The 22,453-nt window shown below is 43.0% G+C and overlaps 1 protein-coding gene across 1 annotated transcript in view; it reads left to right on the plus strand.

Annotated features, from left to right (window-relative positions):
* The window catches only part of ncanb (neurocan b), a 102,442-nt gene extending 81,408 nt beyond the window's left edge, over positions 1-21,034 (plus strand). Inside the window, exons 13-17 of the mRNA XM_041935386.1 lie at positions 4,013-4,171; positions 7,407-7,489; positions 7,770-7,914; positions 19,277-19,459; positions 20,898-21,034. Of these exons, the coding sequence (XP_041791320.1) occupies positions 4,013-4,171; positions 7,407-7,489; positions 7,770-7,914; positions 19,277-19,459; positions 20,898-21,034 (707 nt within the window). The remainder of the gene's footprint in view (positions 1-4,012; positions 4,172-7,406; positions 7,490-7,769; positions 7,915-19,276; positions 19,460-20,897) is intronic.
* The last annotated feature ends 1,419 nt before the right edge of the window (positions 21,035-22,453 follow it).

Below are 22,453 nucleotides of genomic sequence, written 5' to 3' on the forward strand. Positions count from 1 at the left end.
CCCCCACCTGTGCGTTACACTCGTACGGACTCTAGGCTGACTGCCACTCTGGACCCCACAGCAGTTGATGTGTGGCTCACTGAAGGTGTGTGTGTTTAATTTACGGATGAGTGTATTTTTTTCTGTCTGTGTGACACCTGCCCTGACTGTCCTGTCCCTGTTCCTGTAGATAACAACCCATTGTCCACCTTCATGAGCCAAACTGGACCCTCTCCCAATGCTAATACAATGGTACCAGCTGCCATGGGTGCAAATATACTGAGCAGGTAGCTTCCAGGTCTGATGACTGAGTGAAAGAGGAGAATATTACAGCAGCGGTGACTGATTTTGGTCCCACAAGAGTAGATATGACAGGAGTAACATTGTTCTACCTAACGCTAATCTCATGCTTCTTGTTCAGAAGCATACTGTTGCCGTTGCGAAGAGGAGTACGTCTGCAGAATGCTGATTGTAAAGCAAAACTCTGAAGTCCAATATAAGACAAACCCTTCCATAATTGTCAAATCTAATCATTTAATATTCGCAGTAATTTATCAACAGGGTCTTGGAGATCCTGGAATGTATTTCTGCATATTGGAACAAAGTGGGAGGCAACCAGAACTGGTGACTATTACCTTTGACCTATGACCTTTAGTGTGCTAAAGAAACATAATGCTTAATGCGAAATTAATTGGTTGGTCAAAGATGACCCTCTCGATAAAGCAGAAATCATAATGTGGATGGAACAAAGCACAGCAAAAGACATGGAAACAAAGATATAAGTGGTCCCTGCACAGTGTGACAGGTTATATGTGTTCCTACCTTAATACTGATATGCAGGCAGTCATACTGTATGTTATGGATTTAACTGTTGCCTGTAAGAAGAGATTTCTCCATGAGTTTCTGAAGCCACCATTTGTTTTTATCCAGGATCATCAGCAATTTAAATGGAATTTCTGTCTCCCCCCTCTGGCAGTGAGAATAATTACAGACTGTCGATGCATTTCCTCTTAGTTGTTGAGGCCCAAACGGTTTCTTCCCCCTTCATCTCTGGCAAACCAATCATGCTGACATAAAAGACACACTCACCGGGAAACTCTTTTACTGCCAAATACAGAGAGATTTAATTGCCAATAAGGGCTTGAATGTAACGGATGTTCATTATATGCTAAAGTAATTTTCAGGGTAACAAGATTTTCCTACATTGTCAGCTGAGCTCACATGTAAAATGGTTTTCACTCGTCTCCAAGCAATAAAATGAAATCATCTTTACTAAACTTTACTTGTACGTATTCAGTTCTTTCTATCAAGTTATTGCCAACGCATGATAGACAGATACTGTGCTCATATTCAGAAGCATCAGCGCTCCCACTGTGCACTGCGAAAGGAAATCTATTATAAAACGAGGAGGGCTGAATGGGGAGTTAAACCCAGGCTCGTCTTGCTGTTAAGGCAGCAGAGCAAACCAGTGAGCCACCGAGCCGCCCAGAGGAGGCTGAAAACTCGAAAGTGGCTAATTGGGTTTCATGTCATCAGCGTGTTTCGAGGTCATCAGATTAAATTCCCAGACGATCAGGAGTAAGTTGAGCTGGCAAAGTGGTGAAGCAGTTCTCCACATTTGCATTTACAGTAACCGTCAGAGTAACTTACATCGCTGCTCAGAGGATCAAGTTAGTCCAGTGTCCCCACTGACTGTCCGACCTGAGTTTCTAAAGGTGCTGTGGTCTTGAACATTTGCATCAGACCAACAAACAGACATGAGAGCTCATATTTTTGCCTGTATTTTGCTTAAAATCAGGGCAAAATCCTCAAGTGCTTCTTACTTTAAGGACCCAACATGCATCTGCTAAAAGCAGTACTTAAGTAGTACTATTAAAGCAAAACACTGAGGTGATGATTCAGTACTGTAGGTTGAGTGTGTGACAGATCTCAGTCTAATAATGTCTGTAAGTACTCTGCATATTCGGTTTAGACGGCTGAATGATGGGAATGTATTTTAATGTCAGTTTTGTCATATTTATTTATGTGATTGACATGGATTTATGTTCTCAAAATGTCTGCAGTGTGATAAAAAACTAATTTCATATGTAAAGAAATGCTAAGTAATATTTGTGAACATTAGTTGATCCATGTCTTGTTGCATAAATGCAAATATAAAATATTAAAAAATTTGCCAACTTTTGAGTATCTGATCAAACATCAAGTAAAAAAGACCACAAATCCAATCCGAAGGCAGCTTTCAGGACTTGACAGACACATTTCAGTCGATACCAAAAAGTGAGGTTCCTCATTCAACCCTACCTGTGATTCACTGTAACCATGGGGATTGGCTGCTTCTATCCTGTGTAGGACTCCATGTCCACCAGACCTGCACTGCTGTGCACGACTAAATGGCTGCATGTCAAACAGGAAAGTGGATGAAAGATGAATTTCAATTGCTGAATTGCACAAGAGCATCGAAGAGTGATAAAACCGGACAGACACCTGCCTCCATAAATTTCCCAGATATATGCAAAATGACTCTTTTCATTCTTCACCTCTCTCCGTGCAGCCAGCATGCATGCGTGAATGTTGCGACAGGCATTCATCTGCGCCTGGTTTTTGACCTGTCAGAGCTTTATGTTTACTGTATAACACATGAGTAGTTCAGTAACATGCTGTATTGCGTGTTGGACAGACGCTGGACTTTCCTCACACATCCCTCGTCATCATCACTCACTGTCAGTGCGTTTGTCACTTACACTTACTGTACTGAAGGCATTCACGTAGCGCCTCTGCAGGACAGCGAATATAGGCATTTATGTGAAATAAGCAAATGTATTGATTCAAAGCTGATTTTTTTTTTTTTTGCAAAACCTCACTGTGAGAGACAAAATGTAGCTGTATCTTGAGGAGGCAGTGTTGCTATCACCCCGTGCATTGCATTTTGTGAAACGGTGTCACTGCACTTCACAGCATTGTGCCTCAGCAACATAGTGAATGGAGAGGAGAGCTTAACGGTATGAAAAGCACTTACACTCTCATCGAGTATGAAGGTTTTGAGGCCGCTTTTTCATATTACAGTATAGAAGGACTTTCATAATGGACTCCTCTCCTCGCTTCCTTTTCTTTCCGCAGCCAAAACTGCATCTCTCTGCATACTAAACAGAGACCCATACGGCCCAATTTGCACCGCCCAATTTACTGGTGTCGCTTCAGATTTGTTGGAGGAAAAGCTGAGGCCTTTTCCCTGATCCCTACACTGTAGGGAGGGAGGGGGCACAGGCGGGGGGGAATCTCGAGGTGGCTTAGCTGACAGATCGAGCCTGAACTATACATACATTTCCACATCTTCAGATATAAACACACATTTGCACACCCACATCAATGCGCACAAGCATGCACCACATTTGACGTGTACTGCTCGCAGTCACACAGCTAACCCCCAGTCAGATGAGGGGCGATAGATGCGAGAGATGAAGGGAGTGGAGGAGGAAGGGATGGAGGGATGTGTGGAGGGAGAGTCGGTGTGCTGACAGGACTGTGACAGGGCTTAATTACCAAGCGAGCGCTGTGCACTGGAAGCAATTTCTAAGGATTGTTGTCATTTGAATAGATTAGAACGCCCTCTCACTGGACTAAGCCATCTCTCCGCCGGCTTGCCTCTGCTGTGGATTAAAAGTCCAAGTCAAATAAAAGAGAAGAAGACACAGTGAGAGACGGAGGCATGGAGACAGAGAGGAGTGTCACAAAGGGCACTTAAGGCAAGATGGGATCAACAAAATAAAGGACGGAGGGGGAAGCAATATGTAAGACGAGGCAAGACGAGGCACAGTGAATACAAAAAGAAATACTCAAAAAAATAATGCTCACATCCATCTCCTTAGTCTCAAGTCCTCCTACTCCTCTCCTTTATCATTCTTTTGCATCTGTCGGCTGTGGGTGATTACAAAAAACACATTTCTCTTGCCAGAGAGATTTTCCTTTGACTAATCACTGCCTTTTTAAATTACCTCCCCTTCCTTTGTCCCAATCCTCCTGTACACACCTGCAGACACCGAGGGCTGCGAGCACACATGGAGGAAGTTCCACGGCCACTGCTACCGCTACTTCAGCCGGAGACACACCTGGGAGGACGCCGAGAAGGACTGCAGGGAGCACAGCGGACACCTGGCCAGCATCCACAGCCTGGCCGAGCAGAACTTCATCAGAGGTGGGCGGAGGTTGAGGAGAAAGAGAGGACAGACTTGGCACAGACAGTGTGGCCTTAAATGTTTTTTGGTGTTTTTTTTTTTTCTAAAATGATTACACAGCACGAAATCCTAAATTAGGCAGATAAGTTTGGACATGCGGTGTTTTGTTCATAAAAGTCCTGTTTCTTTTCTGCAGCGTTAGGTAAGTGCTAGTTGGAGCATTTCCACGGCTCGATGGGCATAAAAATCTCTGCTGAATCTTCAGTAAATGGCCGTACCAGCAGCTGTACAAGTAGCTTTCTATGGCTGCACTAAGGCCTGGTGGTGCTTTGAGCTGAATGCTAATGCTATCAGGGCAACATGCTCACAATGCTATAAAAGCTTTAGCCATGGAGCTTAAAATTCTACTTCCTGCATCACTAAAGGCTAGTTGGTTGACCTAAAACCAATGATTATTGTTGTAATTGATTGTAAGAACCTGTTGATGCATTCTGCAGTTCAAATAACTTCAATTTCAGATTCTGGGTCAGTAAGAGATTAATTTGGCTCCAACTTTTAAGTTTCAAGTACTGTTTTTTGCTCCCCATTGCAGCGACAAATGCATGAATTTGCTAGTTTTGGCTTGAACCTCTGATTAGCTTTTTCTCATCAGCAACAGCAGCTGAGGCTCATGGGTGCTGCGGCATTCAGAGCCATCCACCACACCAAACACGATTTTTTAGAAACAAAGGTGAAATAATCTGAACTGATCAGGAACCCACAGAATCGTTAAATTATCCAGGAGACAGGAAATTGAAAGTGAAATATTTATGGCATCAGCTGCTCTTCCATCTTCTCAGCTCTGTAACTCAAGAAATACCTGCTGACTCTCACAGTCACCAATCACACTTACACCGGTCACCAATCAATTTAAATAACAATTACATTGCCTTTATAAAATAACCAGCTATCACTCTGCCATCCTGCTACACACTGATTTTACTGGCTGTTGATTGATATCTACTCTTCCACCTTATTATTACCATACTTGGCAGTGGCAGCTCTTGCGTTATGTGTCTTCCATAGCTCAGTGATAAATGTCTGTCTGGTTCGGCTCTGAACAGCCCTTGAAGGCGGTTTATTGCGTTCCCTGTTGAAAAACACCCTCAGGAGCAGAGTCTGTTCAGCCAAATAACTGTGTATCACCATTTGTTGCAATGAAATGGTGATATATGTAGGCGCTGACATAAGTGTCTGTGACAGAACATTTAATATACTCGTATTCTTTCTAAGGATGTGATTTGTCTTGAAACAGGTGAAAAATCCCTACAGCGGGGGAAGTAACTCCATTTGTGTCCACTTAAGGAAAAGCAAGTGTCAATATGGTGAAACTGGATTAAATAACACCAGTATCAAGGCAAAAATGGTGCTTGATTCAATTTAGATTATTGTTGATTTGTGGGCAAAAGATGTGAAAGTGTCACGGGTTATGTGGCCTCATTTTTCCACCGTTCAGAAAGACACAATTTTAAGAGACTTGTGAGAAATGGTTAGGAATGGTTGTCATGTGTCGCAAAGTCCCATCTGGCATTTTAATGAAGTAATTATCAATTATCTGCAAATGCTATTTGCTACACTTTAGTTTTACTGCGTATTAGCTCAGGCAGCATACAAATGCCCGTACATTCTTTCTTTGGTGCCTCAAAAACCTTCAAGTCCTCATTCTTAGCTTTTCACCCCCTGGCTGTGCTCCACAGCCACAAGCGGCCAAGATGATAGAGATGATAAGCCAAGATCACCAGCAGCATGCCCCTGGAAGATTGGATCCACCGTCTGTCTCGGACAGGTGCCAGAACAGTGTCATCCGTCTAGCATCCATCTTTCTTCTACACGCTCACGGTTACCAAAAAGTGTGTTTAATTGCCTCGAAAATGGACGTCTCCACCCCTGCAATAAGGGGATCATAGCCATTAGGAAAATTAATGGTCCTGGTAATGATGTTAATCACATACACCATGATTGAAATTCCATTACATATGTGCATGCACGTGCACGTGCCTGTACAACCGTGCGCACCGACGCCCCCAAACACGCAAATGCGATTAACCCAAAACACCATTAGTGAAATTTGCTTTCACACAAACAAAAATCTCATCACCAGTGCATCAGAGACAGAACGAGTATATCTCCATTATTGTTCGTCTCTCAGCTGCAGCCAGAGGGAAGATCTCAGAGCTGTGGGTGTGGAATCTCAAAGATGTGGTTTTTACTGGGCACAAATTCTATTGGTTGCCCTCGGGGAAGTGTAAGATCCAGAATTTTTGCAGCTTGACCCATCCTGGGAACTAAAAGTCAGGAAATTCTGCTTTGTGTGTTAGCATGAGTACATACATGTCTAATGCATTAAAGAGAATTAAACCCCTGTTTTTCGGACATGGCTGCTTTCATGTTGTACCCACAGAGCAATGCAGCGTACAGCTGGTTGGACACAATATCATGAAGTGAATTCAATATCATGAATTGCAATCCAAAACAACAAGTGTGTTTTCATTGATCTGTTTTTATGCACATTTTCCAGTTGCCCACAAAAACCCAGAGGAGAAATGAGGAATAGTTGAAATATTGGAAAAAAAATATTTTTTACACTTGGCTGAGGTGAGAACAAAATAGAAAATCGATAACAGCAAAATGCGACAAAGTGCAAAGGAAACAAACTTATCAAATAAATCATCATGTACATGAAACATGTGACTTACTTGTCACTGCGCTGGCAAAAAACATTTGTGGATCAGTGAAGAGACTTCAACCATTGGATGGTTTTCCACTGATTGATTGGTTTCCACTGTGCTCTTTTAATTCTGCACCGTTTTAATGGCATCTGACTGGAGAATTAGCGTCACCAACTGTTTATACTGATGCACCAAGTGATATATATCACAGTAGTGGGTGGAAACATGCATTAATTCACATTTCCTTCTGCCAATATCTGGAAAGTTGGTGAAAATTCAAGCTACATTTGAATGGAAAACCTCACTAATAACTCTTTAAAAGATATTCCCTCTTTGTTAAGAAGTGCCAGAGAGGTGTTATGTCCCATTCATACAAAGGCTCTAGACCCGTAGCATTTTCTAATAATAATAATAAGATTGTATTATGAGAATGCATTGTGTTCTTAGATGCTATTTCTTGGGCTATGTAATGCTTGTTTTTGTCTATGTGATTGTGTGTCCCATTTCTTTCTCCTTTTAATTTCCTCTGTGCTTTACTTTCACTCAGGTCTGAGCCATGACAACACCTGGATCGGGTTAAATGATCGTACAGTGGAGGATGACTTCCAGTGGACCGACAAGATGGACCTGGTGAGGATCCCGCTGCGTCTGTTTGTTGATCCCTGTGGAGTTTCAGGCCTGAGAGAAACTGTATACATTTGGAGGTGCTCAGTACCGCAGCTGGACGCACCTTGAACAACAGTTGGCTGAAAATTAAATACAAATACACAAATTTGTTCTATATTGTGATCTCAAGAAAATATTTTCACTGTTTCCTCTGCCTTCATTAGTGTCTGATGTCAGGAAAATTAATTGAGGTTTAATTGGAGTTTTTTTAATTTGTGTAACTGTGTGTTTTGTGTGTGTGCAGCAATATGAGAACTGGCGCGAAAACCAGCCAGACAACTTCTTTGCTGGAGGTGAAGACTGCGTGGTTATGATTGCTCACGAGAACGCCAAGTGGAATGACGTGCCCTGCAACTACAATCTGCCCTACGTCTGCAAGAAGGGAACAGGTGAGAACAGCGAGGTGGATGGATGGATGGATGGATGGATGGATGGATGGATGCGTGGAGGAGAGGAGAGGAGAGAGTGGCATGGAGTGTGCTGCAACTTCAACAGGTGATTAAGATGACTGACAGAGAGGTAAGGAGGCAGAGAATAGCAGGATGTAAAAGAGGAACACTGAGGAAGAGGAGGAGGCTGCGAGGAGTGAGAGATATTTAAAGCGGAAGACAGCAAGGAATCGGACAGAAGGAGTGAGACTGAGAAAAAGGGCAAAGGAGAAACAACCATGCTGTGCTGTCAGTCTTTCAGAGATCCTATGAGGAGAATCATGAGATAGAAAGTGAGGAAAAAGTGACAAAATGTTCTTAAACCTGTTTTTTATGTAAAGCAGCTCACAAGCGTTGCAGCCTATTTCTGTTAAACCTCAGAGACTGACAGCGTGTACCTGCAGGGGATTCTGAACATCCCGGGTATGTCATACTTTACATTATACACGTCTCTGTGCAGCGGAGGAGATTAGCACCGAACCTCTTCACTCAGTCCACGTACTCCACATTCACGCTCATTACCGCTCACCAGCACTCCTTCCATCTCTCATCATCCTCCGGCTCGACTTTAAAAAGTTCTCCATGTGCTTCTCCTGTCACAGCTCCGCTTCCCCTGCCAAGTGCTCTGTTGTAGAAAGGTGAGGTATGACAGAAACAAACGAGGTGAGCAAACTTAGCGGTTGGTTAAGCTCCTGCGTACCTCCGCTCCGTGTCCCTTGCCGCAGCCGCCCCTTCTTGGCGCTGGAGATAGGCCACCACACACTCCTCCGAGAGCCTATTAGAGCTTATTTTTGCCACACATTTGCATACAGGTCAGACTCATGACCAGTGGCAAGAAGAAAGACGTATTAATAGCGAGGTGGAGACACAAGAAGCCACCGGTGGCTGTGAATAGGACACACATTCTGTTTTAGCTGCAGATCTTACCCCGAATTTAGCAATCTGCTAAAAGTTCCGGGGATAAGCCAAAGACAAAAGCAAAAATCCTTCACTTTTACTCCAACGAACAAACTTGAGAATAAAAGTTGCGTATCAGATCCCAGATGACTGCAGTACAGAAACAGAGGTGTGATTGTGCAAAATATAGGTCGTGGTTGCATTTATGGTCCTTTCCATCTTTTGTTTCCTATTATTCCATCCCCATTTAATATATAGTTACAAATCATAGATATATTGCATTGATGTTTATTTTTTGTGTAACTGCTATGAGTTCACACAGTTCAAGTGAACATTAACATTAAATCGTACATGCATCTGCGGTACCATTTGACAGATGTGGGGTAAATCCTTGTGTCTATCAGAGCACTCAGGCACAAGGTTGCGGGACTCAAAAGCAATAACTCTCAGACACCTTAAGAAAAACAAAAAGGCTCAACAGCGGTTTTAATAACAAAAATCTCTCAGTTTGCAAAAAGGAACCAAAGGTGTACTGTGATCAAAATTAACTAAGGACGCTAAGGATTCTTCTCAAAAAGGTAATCAACAAAAAAAAAAAAAACTCTTAAAACTCGACGAGGCAAAGTAGCAAGACAGGACTGCCATAATCTGGCACAGGACAGGGGAAACGCTGACAATATATACACGAGGTAACAAGCAACAGGTGGAGACAATCAGGGCGGGGCAGGCAATCAGACAGGAGGGAAACACACCAGGAAGTCAAGGACCTGAAACGAGAGGGAAGTTAGGTTTCACAATAAAACAGGAAGTGCTCGACACAACATGACGCCAGTGAACAAAACCTCAACAAACACAACGGGACGTGACAGTGTCTGATTGGTTATTCCTGCTTGTGATCAATCATGTGATCACTCTGGAAGGTTGCTCTTCAAGCACTCTTAAGTATAGTTTTATTTGGATAAATGTGGGATGATTCAAATAATGCCACCTTGATCTGGATGTCGATGTTAGATGAGCGCTAACAATCATTTATCTGATAGGTTTAAAGTATTTTGTGGGGTATGTTAAGCCTTTTTTTACAGACAGTAAAGAGATGACGGGAAATAAGGTGATTCACAGTCAGCTTTGTGACCCCTAAGCTATGTGGGTGCCCCTGCTGGGTGTGTTTAACACATACTCTCTTGTAGAACTGAATAAAATAGCTTCCCTTATCGTCCCTCTTCATCGCTGATTACTGGATGAGCCAAAACATAAAAGCCTCGCTGAAGGTCATAACTTAAGCAAATTATTTGTGCTTTAACAGATGGTTTGTCACAAGTGTAGAGAATGTGCTTCTAAAGCCTCCGGCAACCAGAGACATCCAGCTCTATTCTCATAGCAAGGAAAGGAATTTCCCTCACAAGCAAGGTGTTGCACCACCTCTCATGCACACTGTCACAAGTCCCCAGCATCCAGCCCACCTCTGACCTTAATCAGTCAGTTACAATCACCAGCATCTTTTCATCTTCCCCCCCTTCCCCCGTCAGCCTCTTCTTCACTCTGAGTTACCCCATGTTATGTCTTGTCTTGTCAGTGGAGTCTGTCAGCTCCACGCTGAGCATTCTCTGTCTGGTTTCTGATGCTCGCAGTCACAGCTCATGTGATCTTTTGCTCATCGGCGAGGTGTTAACGACACCATGTGAGCACATCAGATGCTTTAAAGTGTTAAATGTGTAAGATGTGGGCAGAATTTAGTTTAAAACATTCAATAAATGATCAACATTATGAACAAAATGTAAGGAAATACGAGCTTTGATGTTACGTCAAAGACGTGTGCATTGTGTTGCAGAGACATCCACCGAAGTTAGCATGCTAACCAGCTAGTCCCGGCCTGTCCTGTCTCACCATAACCATAACTGAACTCTTTTACTGAAGACGATCTGAATTGCCTCATTAACTCACCGTGAAAAGCAAAAACTACAGTCAAACTGGACAGAAACAAAATAAACCGTCTACTGTCGCAACAAGCACCAACTCTGGTTTGGCCAAATAATGGCCAGCTGTGCCTTCATCGTTCCTGGAGTCAGAGTCCTGGTTGGATCCGCTGTAAATCACCTCAGTACCGTTTTCTCTGTCATCTAACTGGCCTCCTTTTGGCCTTTGAGGCTGTGTTCAGATCCAATCTTGCTGTGTTCACATTGCCCGTGATGCAAACACCAACAGTCCCCCGAGGGCAGACTCCAGCCACCTGAAAGGGCCGCCAGACCACAAACTGAGCTATACCTAATGGCAGCTAATAGCAACAGCCAAAGATAGCTACAGCACAGTGTACAGTGAGTAGCAGTTGCTGCCCCCTATTTGTTTGGAGTGACCGGCGACAGGTGGCCAGTTGTATATTTAAATTTAATCTGTCGTGCAGGGGCCAGTCGGGGCGACATGTCATGCAGATGGTAATAATTTATTGCATTTTTTCATACATAACTGAAAAGTGGTAAGACAGTTAACTGATGAGACGATGTCAGACGGCAGGGAAAGAGAGCCAAACTTCTGAGAAATATCATTTGTACAACCCATTCACACAAACCTCTGATCGTCAATCACACATAAATTGATCGTGATTTGGCCCCACATCTGATTTCTTACAAATTTTGGCCAAAAATCTTCTAGCCTGACCTCTCTAGCCATATGTGTATGAAGTTGTAAAATAAATATAGACTGACTCCTCCAACTGATGCTCTGTGTTTCAGTGGTTTCATCTTCTGTTGTACAAATATCATCATTAAATCATGAGGTGAAGTCTGTCAGCCGCTCAAACTACACAACTTTCCAATGTAAGAATATATACTTTTGTGACTTTTGCCCTTTTGTATTGATGAGTGCTGTATTTTATAGCAGGTGTTTCAGCATTCAGGAGCAGTATTTGATTGCTGGATCAATATTGTATAAGGAAGGATAAAGAAAAGTAAAAGATTTCACTGAAAACTTTGGCTCAGATCAAGTTATACATTTACATTTGGATTATAGCGACGAGAGAGCCACGTAGTCGTCTGCCTCTGAGCTGAGAGGGAATTTACCCACGACGGGACGTGTAAGTATTATGAAATTATTCCAGTATTTTTGATGGGTTATTATGTACAGAGGCAGGAAATCTAATTTTGCATGACATGCTCGGCGCGCTCTCACAGTGCTTTGGGAAATGATAGACTGTTGTCAGTGCCTTTAGCGGTTGATGTGTCCATTGCCGTGTAATGTTATCACTGTTGGGTGCACACTGTATAGAGCAAAACTGTCATTGCTGAAATGTATTTTGAAAGTTATAAATTACCAGCAACCGTGTGCTGTGTAGATGTCTGCGGTTCTTGCAGCTGTGTCTGTTTTAGCCAGTGTTGTGCACAGTCCCCTGAAATAATTGACATTTTTTGTTAAGAAGGGACTCTGGAGGAAAGACAGGTTCACCTGTGTGTGAGGAGGCCACGGGGGAAGGAGGGTATTTGTGTGTTTGTGCAGAAAAAGAACATTTATAAAGGGGAGAGAGTCACGCTGAGCAATGTACTGTTTAATAAGTACACTCAGTCATCTGTCTGGCAGCACACAAAGCATTTTCAGCCATCAGGCCCTCATCAGTGTGTATAAGTGCAGGGATACCACCCCTACTTAAGGGTGCCAGGTGAGGAAACAGGTGAATGAAACTGCCAGTCAACAGTCAACATGACTGTAAATCACGATTAATCCACCCAAAATGGAAATGCATTAACTTCAAAGTGAGTCACTGCTATGCATTAAAACTCTTTACAGATTCATCTGAGGCCTGTCAATCAGTCCGACATTTCAAACAACAAACATCAAACTGTATAAAACGATACTAAACACCTGTGGCACTCAGTCCTGATAAGGAATCAGTTGCAGCTGGTATCTCCACACATACTGAAAGAAAAGCCCCAGAAAAGTGAAAGACAGGGACGTCGCTGGGAATCCATGTGACAAAAGAGCAATGATGGACACAACTACATACAGCGAGTAAATAAAAGAAATGCCGGCAGATTAAAAATATTACAGCAACGTACTACTCAGCCCCACAGAGAATTATACATGAGTTGAATACTATTATTCAAAGGGGCCTAAATAATAAGTCGATTACTGTAAAGGAAGAACAGTTTTGCTCCTATTATAAAGGGTGGAGTCACTGATTGATGGTCATGTTCGCCTGTCCAATTCCAGGTGAAATCGCAGTGATTGGTGATTTCATTCACCTGTTAACTTTCCTGGTACCTTTAAATAGGGGTGGCATGCCTGCATTTGTACATTCTGCTGAAGGTGGGATGGCTTTTTTAATATATGCAGACATTTAGTACAAGATAGCAGCTGGTTGGAGCTGAACCTATACCAAATATAACTGCTGTATGCAGAATCTCCCTTTGATTAATTGAGGCTGACCTCATATGTATATGTTTCCAGTGAATTGTAATCCACTGATTAGCGTTAGTGCTGAAGATGATAGACAGGAAGGAAAGCCAGCCCCACCTGAACAACCACAGGCCTCCTCACAGGACCCTTTCTTATAATTCTGTTGGCATTGTTACAGTTAGTTACATCCTCCACGGGGAGGTGTGTGGCAGGGACACAGCAGAAGTCCACAACCCACAGGACCTCCAAGGAGCTGTTCTCTTCCTGCAGTACGCTGCTCACTGGCATTTTCTTCAGATTCATTGCATGGGAGGAAATTTTAACTTGCCAAACAACAACGCTAATAACGTTTTTTTTTTTAATTGCTCAACATTTTGGAAAATTGTCTATTTATTCACTTTCTTGTGCATAGTTAGATGAGAGGAGTCATACCCTGCGTTAAGTATAGAGCTGTAGCCAGGAGGCAGTTAGTTTAGCTTAGCAGTTAGCTTTGCATGGCTTTGAATTGGGGTTTTCTTCACCGGTATCATTATTTACGTTTTTAATTGTTGTTGCAGTTGTTGTTATTATTACTATTTTTTACTTCTTGTTTTGTTAAGCTCTTTTTGGGTGCATCTTTGCATGAAAGGTGCCACACAAATCAACTTATGATTATTATTAGTGGGGGTGATAGTAGTAGTAGTTCAAAAATCCACCCTAGCACCTCTAAAGCTCACTAATTAACATGTCAAGTCTTGTTACTTTAATCCGCAGAAACAGATGTGTAAAAATAACAACTGCGACAGGTGAATTACGGAGAGTTGCATGCTTTTACCGTTTCTGGGGAACGGCAGCCAGGAGTCGTGACTTCCCTGAGCCGTCACTGTGGAGCTGCTATGCAGAGGTGGTGGACGGACAGATAAAGTGTTTTGTCAATCCTGCTCCATCATTTCTGCTAAAGCCACAAATTGCTGTTTATTCTACAGAGATTCCTCCCCCGTTTCCAGTCGTTGGACTAAATTAAGCATGAGAGTGGTATCGATCTTCTCCCCTAAAGCAAATAGAGTTATTCCACAAAATGTTGAACTATTATTTTAATAGTGGCTGCAGTTGAATTAGGTGTGCTAGTGACGTGGCCCTAATGTTGTGCATGCTGGCTCAGTGGTTTACTGACATTCCTAGTTGGAAGTGAGCCATCGGTAATGTTGTTGGGGGTTTTTTTGCTGTTGCAGTCTCAAACGTTTGCTGTGAAAAGGCTTGTTTGTTTCATCTGATTCAAATAAAGTTTGAGGAAATCCTCACTTCTAGCCTATACTTCTATGGTTCACAGCCTTCGATGGTACTCCATCCTCAATGCGGTCTAAAACATCTTCTCACCGGTGGCCGTCAGCACACATTCACACAAGGAACCGCAGCTGTTTGTTATCTAATAAACACGACTGGATTAGTCCACGTCGACTGCTTCCAGGTGAGACTCGCTCCCAGCAGCGTCTCAGTGAGAAGGCGCACGCACTTTCATGCCTCTCCGATTCATTCTAGCAGGATTGGCAGTAGGTGTGCGGATGCTTTGAGGCGATGGAGGAGTGCTGAGAGGAGCCAGCATCTAACTGTCTGCAGCTCTCCTCATGCCACTAACTCACACTGACTACCCCCTGCCACACAGACGCAGGCACACAGTGACAGAAAACACCTCTAGAAACATCCTGTTTTCAAGTATGCAGCTAAAGCACGCATACTGGATGCAACCTGCAGGCAGGAGTAACTTCCTCTTAGCTTCTAATGTTGGCTAAACTAAAATATCTCCGATCAACTGCTGGAAAGAATAACACCTATGCCGTCTGTGAGCTTTACATACAGTGATGTAAAGTCTTTATTCTTGAGTCTGAAAATCAGGAAGGATACATATACGCCTAGAAAATCTGCTGTGAATCTCCTCGCCCTCTTTTTCCTCTGCAGAAGTAAATCGCCTCTCCTCTTCAGCTTCCTCTCTTTTCTCTTCATCTTCTGTCTCTCTTCTCCAGCTCGTTCGTTTTCCGACCGTTCGCCCAAATTTATCTATTTCTTCCCTTTTCTTTGATCTTCTCTCAAGTTATGGTCCGGACCCTTCGAATGAGTGTCAGCTTTTGCCCCTAGCTTTCCAAGCTAGTAGATTTTGTTGTTTGTATGTGTGTGTATGTGTGTGTGTGTGTGTCAGCTTTGCAAACAGTACTTAAAGCTGTATTAATTGGTTTTCTTGTGCTACTTTGGGGCTGCAGAACAAGCTGTAAGCATAACAGCGACATATTTTTCACCTTCTTAAGTTGATGTGCAACATGTTAGCAAACCCTTGCCTATATACCCATCCTGCACACACAGAGCAACGCTTGTTTGAAATAGTGTCTCGAGCCACTCAACAAAAAGTCTAATATTCACTTTCTTCAAGCTTTGTTTTTGGTCTCCACCAACTCCTGAGGGAAACATCTGCTAAATTCTAAATTATTTAAAACCTAAATTCTAATAAAACCAAGACAATAAGCTGAAATATGCAAAAATGCTCCATACAGCCAAGTGGAACAGATTAGTGATAACTCGTGGGCTCATTATTACCAGCGGCACCTTTCACATTACACATAATCATTGAATCCCTCATTATAATGTATACAAAATTGATTATTGCAGCTTTAACTATAGCCACCATCTTTAGAGTACAGAAAACAACCCACAGCAGGAGAGGCTGTAAATATGATGCAGCTACAGAGTTTCTGTAAACTAATCTCATCATGTAGGCAAACTTTTGCTTTATGTCTGACAGTGTGTGTGTGTGACTCATCTGCTATCAGACACACACAGAGACGCCAGTAGTCGCTGAATGTTTAGTCTTTAAAAAATCAGTGGTTTACCAAGAAATCCATACTTGTATTTTAAAGATTTAAGTCACAGCTTAAAGGATTGAGAAGCAGCTTTGGAGTATTTTGAAAAGTACATTTTTATGGGCTTTTTCTAAGAAACCTTGTTCCTCTCACGGTAGCGGCCCTATGCGTCCTTCAGGCTTCATTCTGCCAAAGACCTTTTCTCACTTAAAGCGTCTCCCATAAAATCACAGCTCCATTTGCATTTTCAGAGTTTAGTGACATTTTCTTTCATCCCTACTTCAGTACATTCTGCCTTTGCTTGCCCCCACTGTGAGAAATCATTCAACGGTGAACATAGGTGAGGCCTAATGGAAAACTACCTTTTAGCCCTCCATTTGTGTTGAGTCAGTGATCGTCTCAAGTGAGGTGGGAAGTGCTCCTTGCCCCCTCCTTCCACAACACATTAAACTGTAAATGTGGCATTAAACCTTTCACCAGAGTTAATGACATTGCTTTCCCTTATTAAGAATTTAAGAGGTATTAAGACAAGGACAAGGGAATTAAGAGGGATTGTAAACATTTTCTGATGGCTGATTAAGTCCTCTCATGAGCGCTTTTAGCACTGAAGTGTGTAAATCACATCCAAGTGTGGAATCAATGGTAGCTTTTGGCAAAATACATTTGGTACCACAACCTTTAACCCTTCAGACTATTAGCCAGCTTTAGCCTCTGTTTCCTCTCTGACAGCTCAGGGCTGACACTGTAGGTCCACTGGCATCAGTTGGCCATGGTAATGTAATGTAATCGTGATCAGAGGCTACATTTCACCATCATAAAGGCTACTTTTTCAGAGAGAACTTGAATTTCATTTGGAAGTCGTCGCTATTCATTAAAACAATGAACATAAGGTTGCATTCAGTGTACGTATGTATAGTTGCATTGTGATAATCAGTGTGAATACTTGGTGACCTGTTTGTTATGTATCTCATACATAAAGCCTGATTTTGTTGCTGCTGATTGTTTTCTAGGTAATTGTTTTTCACAAACACAAATACAAGCACACACAGTACCCAGTTTTAATAGGTGACGCAGCTGAAACTGTCTAAACTGCACAAAGACAGCATGATAGAGCAATAAGATAAGACTTTACTCATCCCCAGCCGGGGAAATTCAGGTATATTCAATATTATTTTATTATATATTCGAAATTCAATGTTGCTGCCCAATCAAAATAAATAGGTATAACACTCAAACAGTGGTTCCTGCACTTGAGGGTGGAGGCTCCTGGGAGCTGCAGAGCCATTGCATGTCTGGGGAGGAAACTGTGGGGTGAAACTGAAGGTGAATCAGCCCTTTTTCCATGCAGACTTCAGACTAGGGAACACAGGTGTAGCTAACGTCTTGATTAATTGCTGCGTTGCATTGTGATAACAGGTGGAACAGAGCCATCGTTAACATTATTAGTTCCACCCGTGCTTTTCCTGCTTTGACAAGTCAAAATGTCTGCTGTGAAAAACGATACGATCCAAAATCATTTTACAACAATCGAAAAAGAGGAGATGCTAGCGAGGCTATCAAACTCCAGGTTGCAGTGTCATTTATTTAGTACAGCAGAAACTAATGTGCATGAAAAGAAGCATGTAGTTCACTTGATAACACAACTTGGCTGCATTTCTTTCTGCAGTTTCGTCAACATTGCTTTAGTTTTTGATAAAGATGACAGAAAAGGTTTGATTGCATAGATAGTACGTCAGTGTTCAGCTCTCAGTTGAAATGTCTTCAGCAGCATTTTGAACCAGGGAAAGCTCCCTCCACCTCTGACTGTTTGACTGTGGGTTCAGCAGCTGTGCACTTTAATGGCTAATAAAAGCTATTTTGTCCTCGTAGCTGCTTTTATGTCAAAGATTATCATGGATAAAACATGCAAACTTCTCCGTGATTTAGGTGCTACACATCCACCTGCTGCCACCACCAAAGACAACCCCTGACAGGAGAGTTGAAAAAACCCTGTGAAGTTGTCTGAGTGCCTCCTCGAGTCTCGCCCGTCCTGTCAGTCTCTGACCAGAGTGTCAGTCCTCGCTCCAGCTCAGCTCGTGTAAACATTTTTCTGATTCTGCTTCGACTCTTTATGTGTCTAAAACGCGGCGTTAGTTTGACAGCTGCCCACTCACTCACAGCCCCGGACAGACAGACACGGCGTCCTGCGCTCACTCGACTCTCATAGTGATGTTTGCTGCTGCTGGGAGTCCTTTTTTAAATGTGAATGCCTGAACATGAGAAGTCCGAGTAAACACGGAGTGTAGAAACCATTTAATACAGTGGCAACACACTGCAGCGTACGAACACACACACACGTGTGTGTGTGTCCAAAACACAGGCAAGTTCAGAAAACATGGTCATCAATATGACATCAATACACACAACACAGCCAAATACACACAACACAGCCAAATACACACAACACAGCAAAACACACACAACACAGACAAATACACACAACACAGCAAAACACACACAACATAACCAAACACACACAACACAGCCAAACACACACAACATAACCAAACACACACAACACAGCCAAACACACACAACGCAGCCAAATACACACAACACAGCCAAACACACACAACACACTGCAAATACACACAGCATAACAAAATACACACAACACGGCCAAACACTTACAACACAGCCAAATACACACAACATGACCAAACACATACAACACAACCAAACACACACAACACAGCCAAACACACACAACACACTGCAAATACATACAACACAACCAAACACACACAACACAGCCAAATACACACAACACAGCCAAACACATACAACACAGCAAAACACACACAACACAGCCAAATACACACAACACAGCCAAACACACACAACACACTGCAAATGCACACAGCATAACAAAATACACACAACACAGCCAAATACACACAACATGACCAAACACACAAACAAGCTTGTGTGTTGTGTGCGTGTGCAGCACCTGTGTGGTCAAATTGATGATGTTTTCTCAGTTTGCTGGCGTTTTGTGTGTTTGCACATGTTGAACATGTAGTTGCCGTGCGTTGAGTGAATCCAGGCTAAAGTCTTCATCCTGTATTGATTCCTTTTATTAAATATATACTTTCACACATGAGGATATGAAAGCAAATATAAGTGGACGTTCTGATTAATATGCTCTCTTGTTCTGTGTTTCTTTGACTCTGCAGTGCTTTGCGGAGCCCCTCCCACTGTGGATAATGCCTTCCTGATTGGTCGGAAGCGTTCCCACTATGACATCCACTCTGTGGTGCGCTACCAGTGCGCTGACGGCTTCCTGCAGCGCCACGTGCCCACTGCTAAGTGTCGCGCCAACGGCAAGTGGGACCGGCCTAAAATCATCTGCATAAAATGTGAGTTTTACACAGCAGGATTCTTCACAGAACACGATGGCAGACAACAAGGCTTAGAGCAGTATTTCTATTTGTTAGGTCATTTTCACATTTGCATTTTCTTATTTTTAGCACGCACACCGCCACAGGTCCGTAAGACGAACCTCCTACATTAACTGCCCTCGGGAGCTCCTGTCACCATGCGCATTCAGCCTTGCCATCTCTGCTCTCATTATTAATAATTGCAAGCAAAAAGATTACTGTGGTTGCAGACTGAATTAAAATCGCCTAGGCTTACTTAGAAGTGGTAGGGCCTCCTTTGAAGTGCTTTATGCTTGAGGTGGAATTTTTTTTTCCAGACCTTTCAAAACAAATTTTTTGCAGCCGCTTGACCGTTCATTAAATATAAAGGATGTTTGCTAAAAACGAAAAATGTTCAACCAAAGTGAGGTTTGTCTTTTATCCTCCATGTCATGCAAGAGTTTTCGTGCACAAAGAATAAAACACTTGTAAGTGCAGCAAATGTTATATATAAATACAATGTCCTCCCACAGAGGTTTTCAGATGGAGTGAAGCGGTGACAGCCTCGCTGCAGCCTTTCAGCCACCGCTGAAGCCACCTCCTATTTTAGAGCAGTTTTGCTTCCAAAATCACGATAAAAGGCTTTTTTTGTGCAACTTTCGTGCACCTTATCTCCTTTGAGACTCAGAATAAACTTTATTTATTTGATTACTTTTAGAGGACTCACTCTGACTGTGACAGAACAGACAGCGTAGATGTCATAACTCTTCAGCATAATTTCTTGCTTCCTCAGAGGAGATATAAAGAGCTGATATATATAAATAATCAACAAACTGCACCTTGTATTTTATTTCACTCAGTGACAGTAATGATGAAATGCTGAAATAATGCCGCCTCTGTTGAAAGTGATAAGAATTATTTTCCCGACGACTCTTTATCTTTGGACAGAGTTGTTTTTATGGCCCGGCGTTACAGTGTCGTTATCATTCATTGCAGACAACATTTCTTTGTTGGCAATTCCAGAAAGGACGGAGCAGCCTAATTTGGCAGCACACCTCAGGAACAAGCTTATGCTGAGGCTGTGAGTGGGAGGCTAGCTCAGTGTGCTCTTGCTAAAGGCGCCCAGTCGACTGAATGTGAGATAAAACAGATTCCCTCAGTGTGGTGGAAACATTTAAACCCTCCACAGATGGAACATGTGGTTTTGACCTTCCTGCTTTTTGATCCCTTTTCCCTCGCCTCTTACCTGGTTTCACCTCCCTCCGCCTCTCTGTCTGAACGCTTCTGATGCTTGTCAGCGGTTCATCTCCCTCTTACATTAGTTTTCCGCTCTCGCCTTTCATCTTATTCTGTGTCTGACTCGCTTCTTTAATAGATCGTCTGCCCTTTTCCCTCTCATTTCACCGTCTCTCCTCTTCCGCTCTGTTTGCTCCACCAGCCCGACGAGCCCACCGCTACCGGCGCCACCACCACAAGGGCAGGAGGGAGCGCAGGAAGCACAAGAGGCACGGCCACCGAGAGGGAGGGCACCACGGAGGAGAGCCGGGCCAGGGCCACAACCACGCCCGCTTCTGAACCAAAAACAACCCCACCCCCTTTCCTCCTCTCCTCTGCTGCCAAACTGCAGTTTGCCTGTCTCCCTGTCGTCCCCTCCTCTCGCCCCACGTCCTCAAACACTTAACACCTTACAGCCCAGAACTCTCTGCCCAAGCCCCCTCCCTGCACCGCACTGCCCCGCCCTCAGCTCCACCCCTGGCTCTCCGAGTCAGCCTGTATCATAGTCAACTCTGAGGCCTGCAAAAGTGCTGCCAGGCTTCACCGGGACAATAACAAAATCCCTTTGTACTCTTTTTACTTTCCTTCCTCCGTCTCCCTTTCCTGTCTCAACTCGTCTGTCTCTCACCCACCCTCCAACTCGACCCAGTTACTCCCCCTCCGAGCTCAACGATGACCTGAAACATGGGGCTACGCTGGCCTGTTTTTGAAAAGAAAATACCTTTGAGACCCGCACCGAACATTCTTTGGAGAGAAGAGGTTTAGTACAAACTACAAATAGGGACGACATCACTGAAAATGCCGTATCAGAATCAGACGTGTCGAGGGACACATCCATGTTGTTGACTTGAGCCTTTTGTCTGTTGAACACGTTATTTTTTACAAATATTCAGTGTTTATTTCTTGACTCTGCTGCTTTTGGTTTGCTCTTTGTAAGATTTTGTGCTTGACTTAAAGTGAGTTATTCTGAAACAGGTTTAATTCATTTTCTTTGAATCAGAGGCAGTCGTGATTGAATTATTTGATTGTTAGCGTTGTATCTTCTTGTCAGTGTGAGGCAGTTACTTTAGATCAGATGCTAAACCCCCAGAGGAAAATGAAAAACGCCGCATCTCAATTCAGTTCCGTCGCATCATATCACACATCAGTCACTTTTCAGAAGTGTCGAACGATCTCGAGCTGCTCTTGTTGTGTCAGACATCGCCCTCCTGTCGTCGTCAAGGGTTAATCTGAACCTTTGATGTCAGTTTGTCTCAACTCAGCTCAGCGATCCCATGTTTGCTTTGCCTTTTCTCATAAGTGTCGCTGGATGAATGTGTGCTGTGAATTAATGAGGATGATGCAGCACAACGAAGTTTTACTTCTCTGGCTTGATGAGGCGAAATTATGCCATCAGCCAGGCATGAGAAGAACAGAGAGAGACGGAGCAGGTTATATATGTGGATCCAGTAGCCTCCTCATAGGTCTCAGCAAGCACAAGATATAACAAGTGTCTGCGCAGGGTTTGGGTATGATATGTCATATAAAAAGAAAAAAGTCTGAATTTTACAATCAGCCTTTCAAAACGTTTTGCTAAAGCTGAATTGATTCTGCAGTTGCAGAGAGATAATTCTTGCTTTGTTTTAGTGCATTTTCCATTGTTTGAGTTGAGTTTAGTGTGTCGTCATCGCACTGAACGACTGAAACTGGTCATTTTAACAAGCTTTGTTTTCATTTGAT

This window comes from Chelmon rostratus, chromosome 4 (assembly GCF_017976325.1).
Source record: "Chelmon rostratus isolate fCheRos1 chromosome 4, fCheRos1.pri, whole genome shotgun sequence".
Lineage (NCBI taxonomy): Eukaryota > Metazoa > Chordata > Actinopteri > Chaetodontiformes > Chaetodontidae > Chelmon > Chelmon rostratus.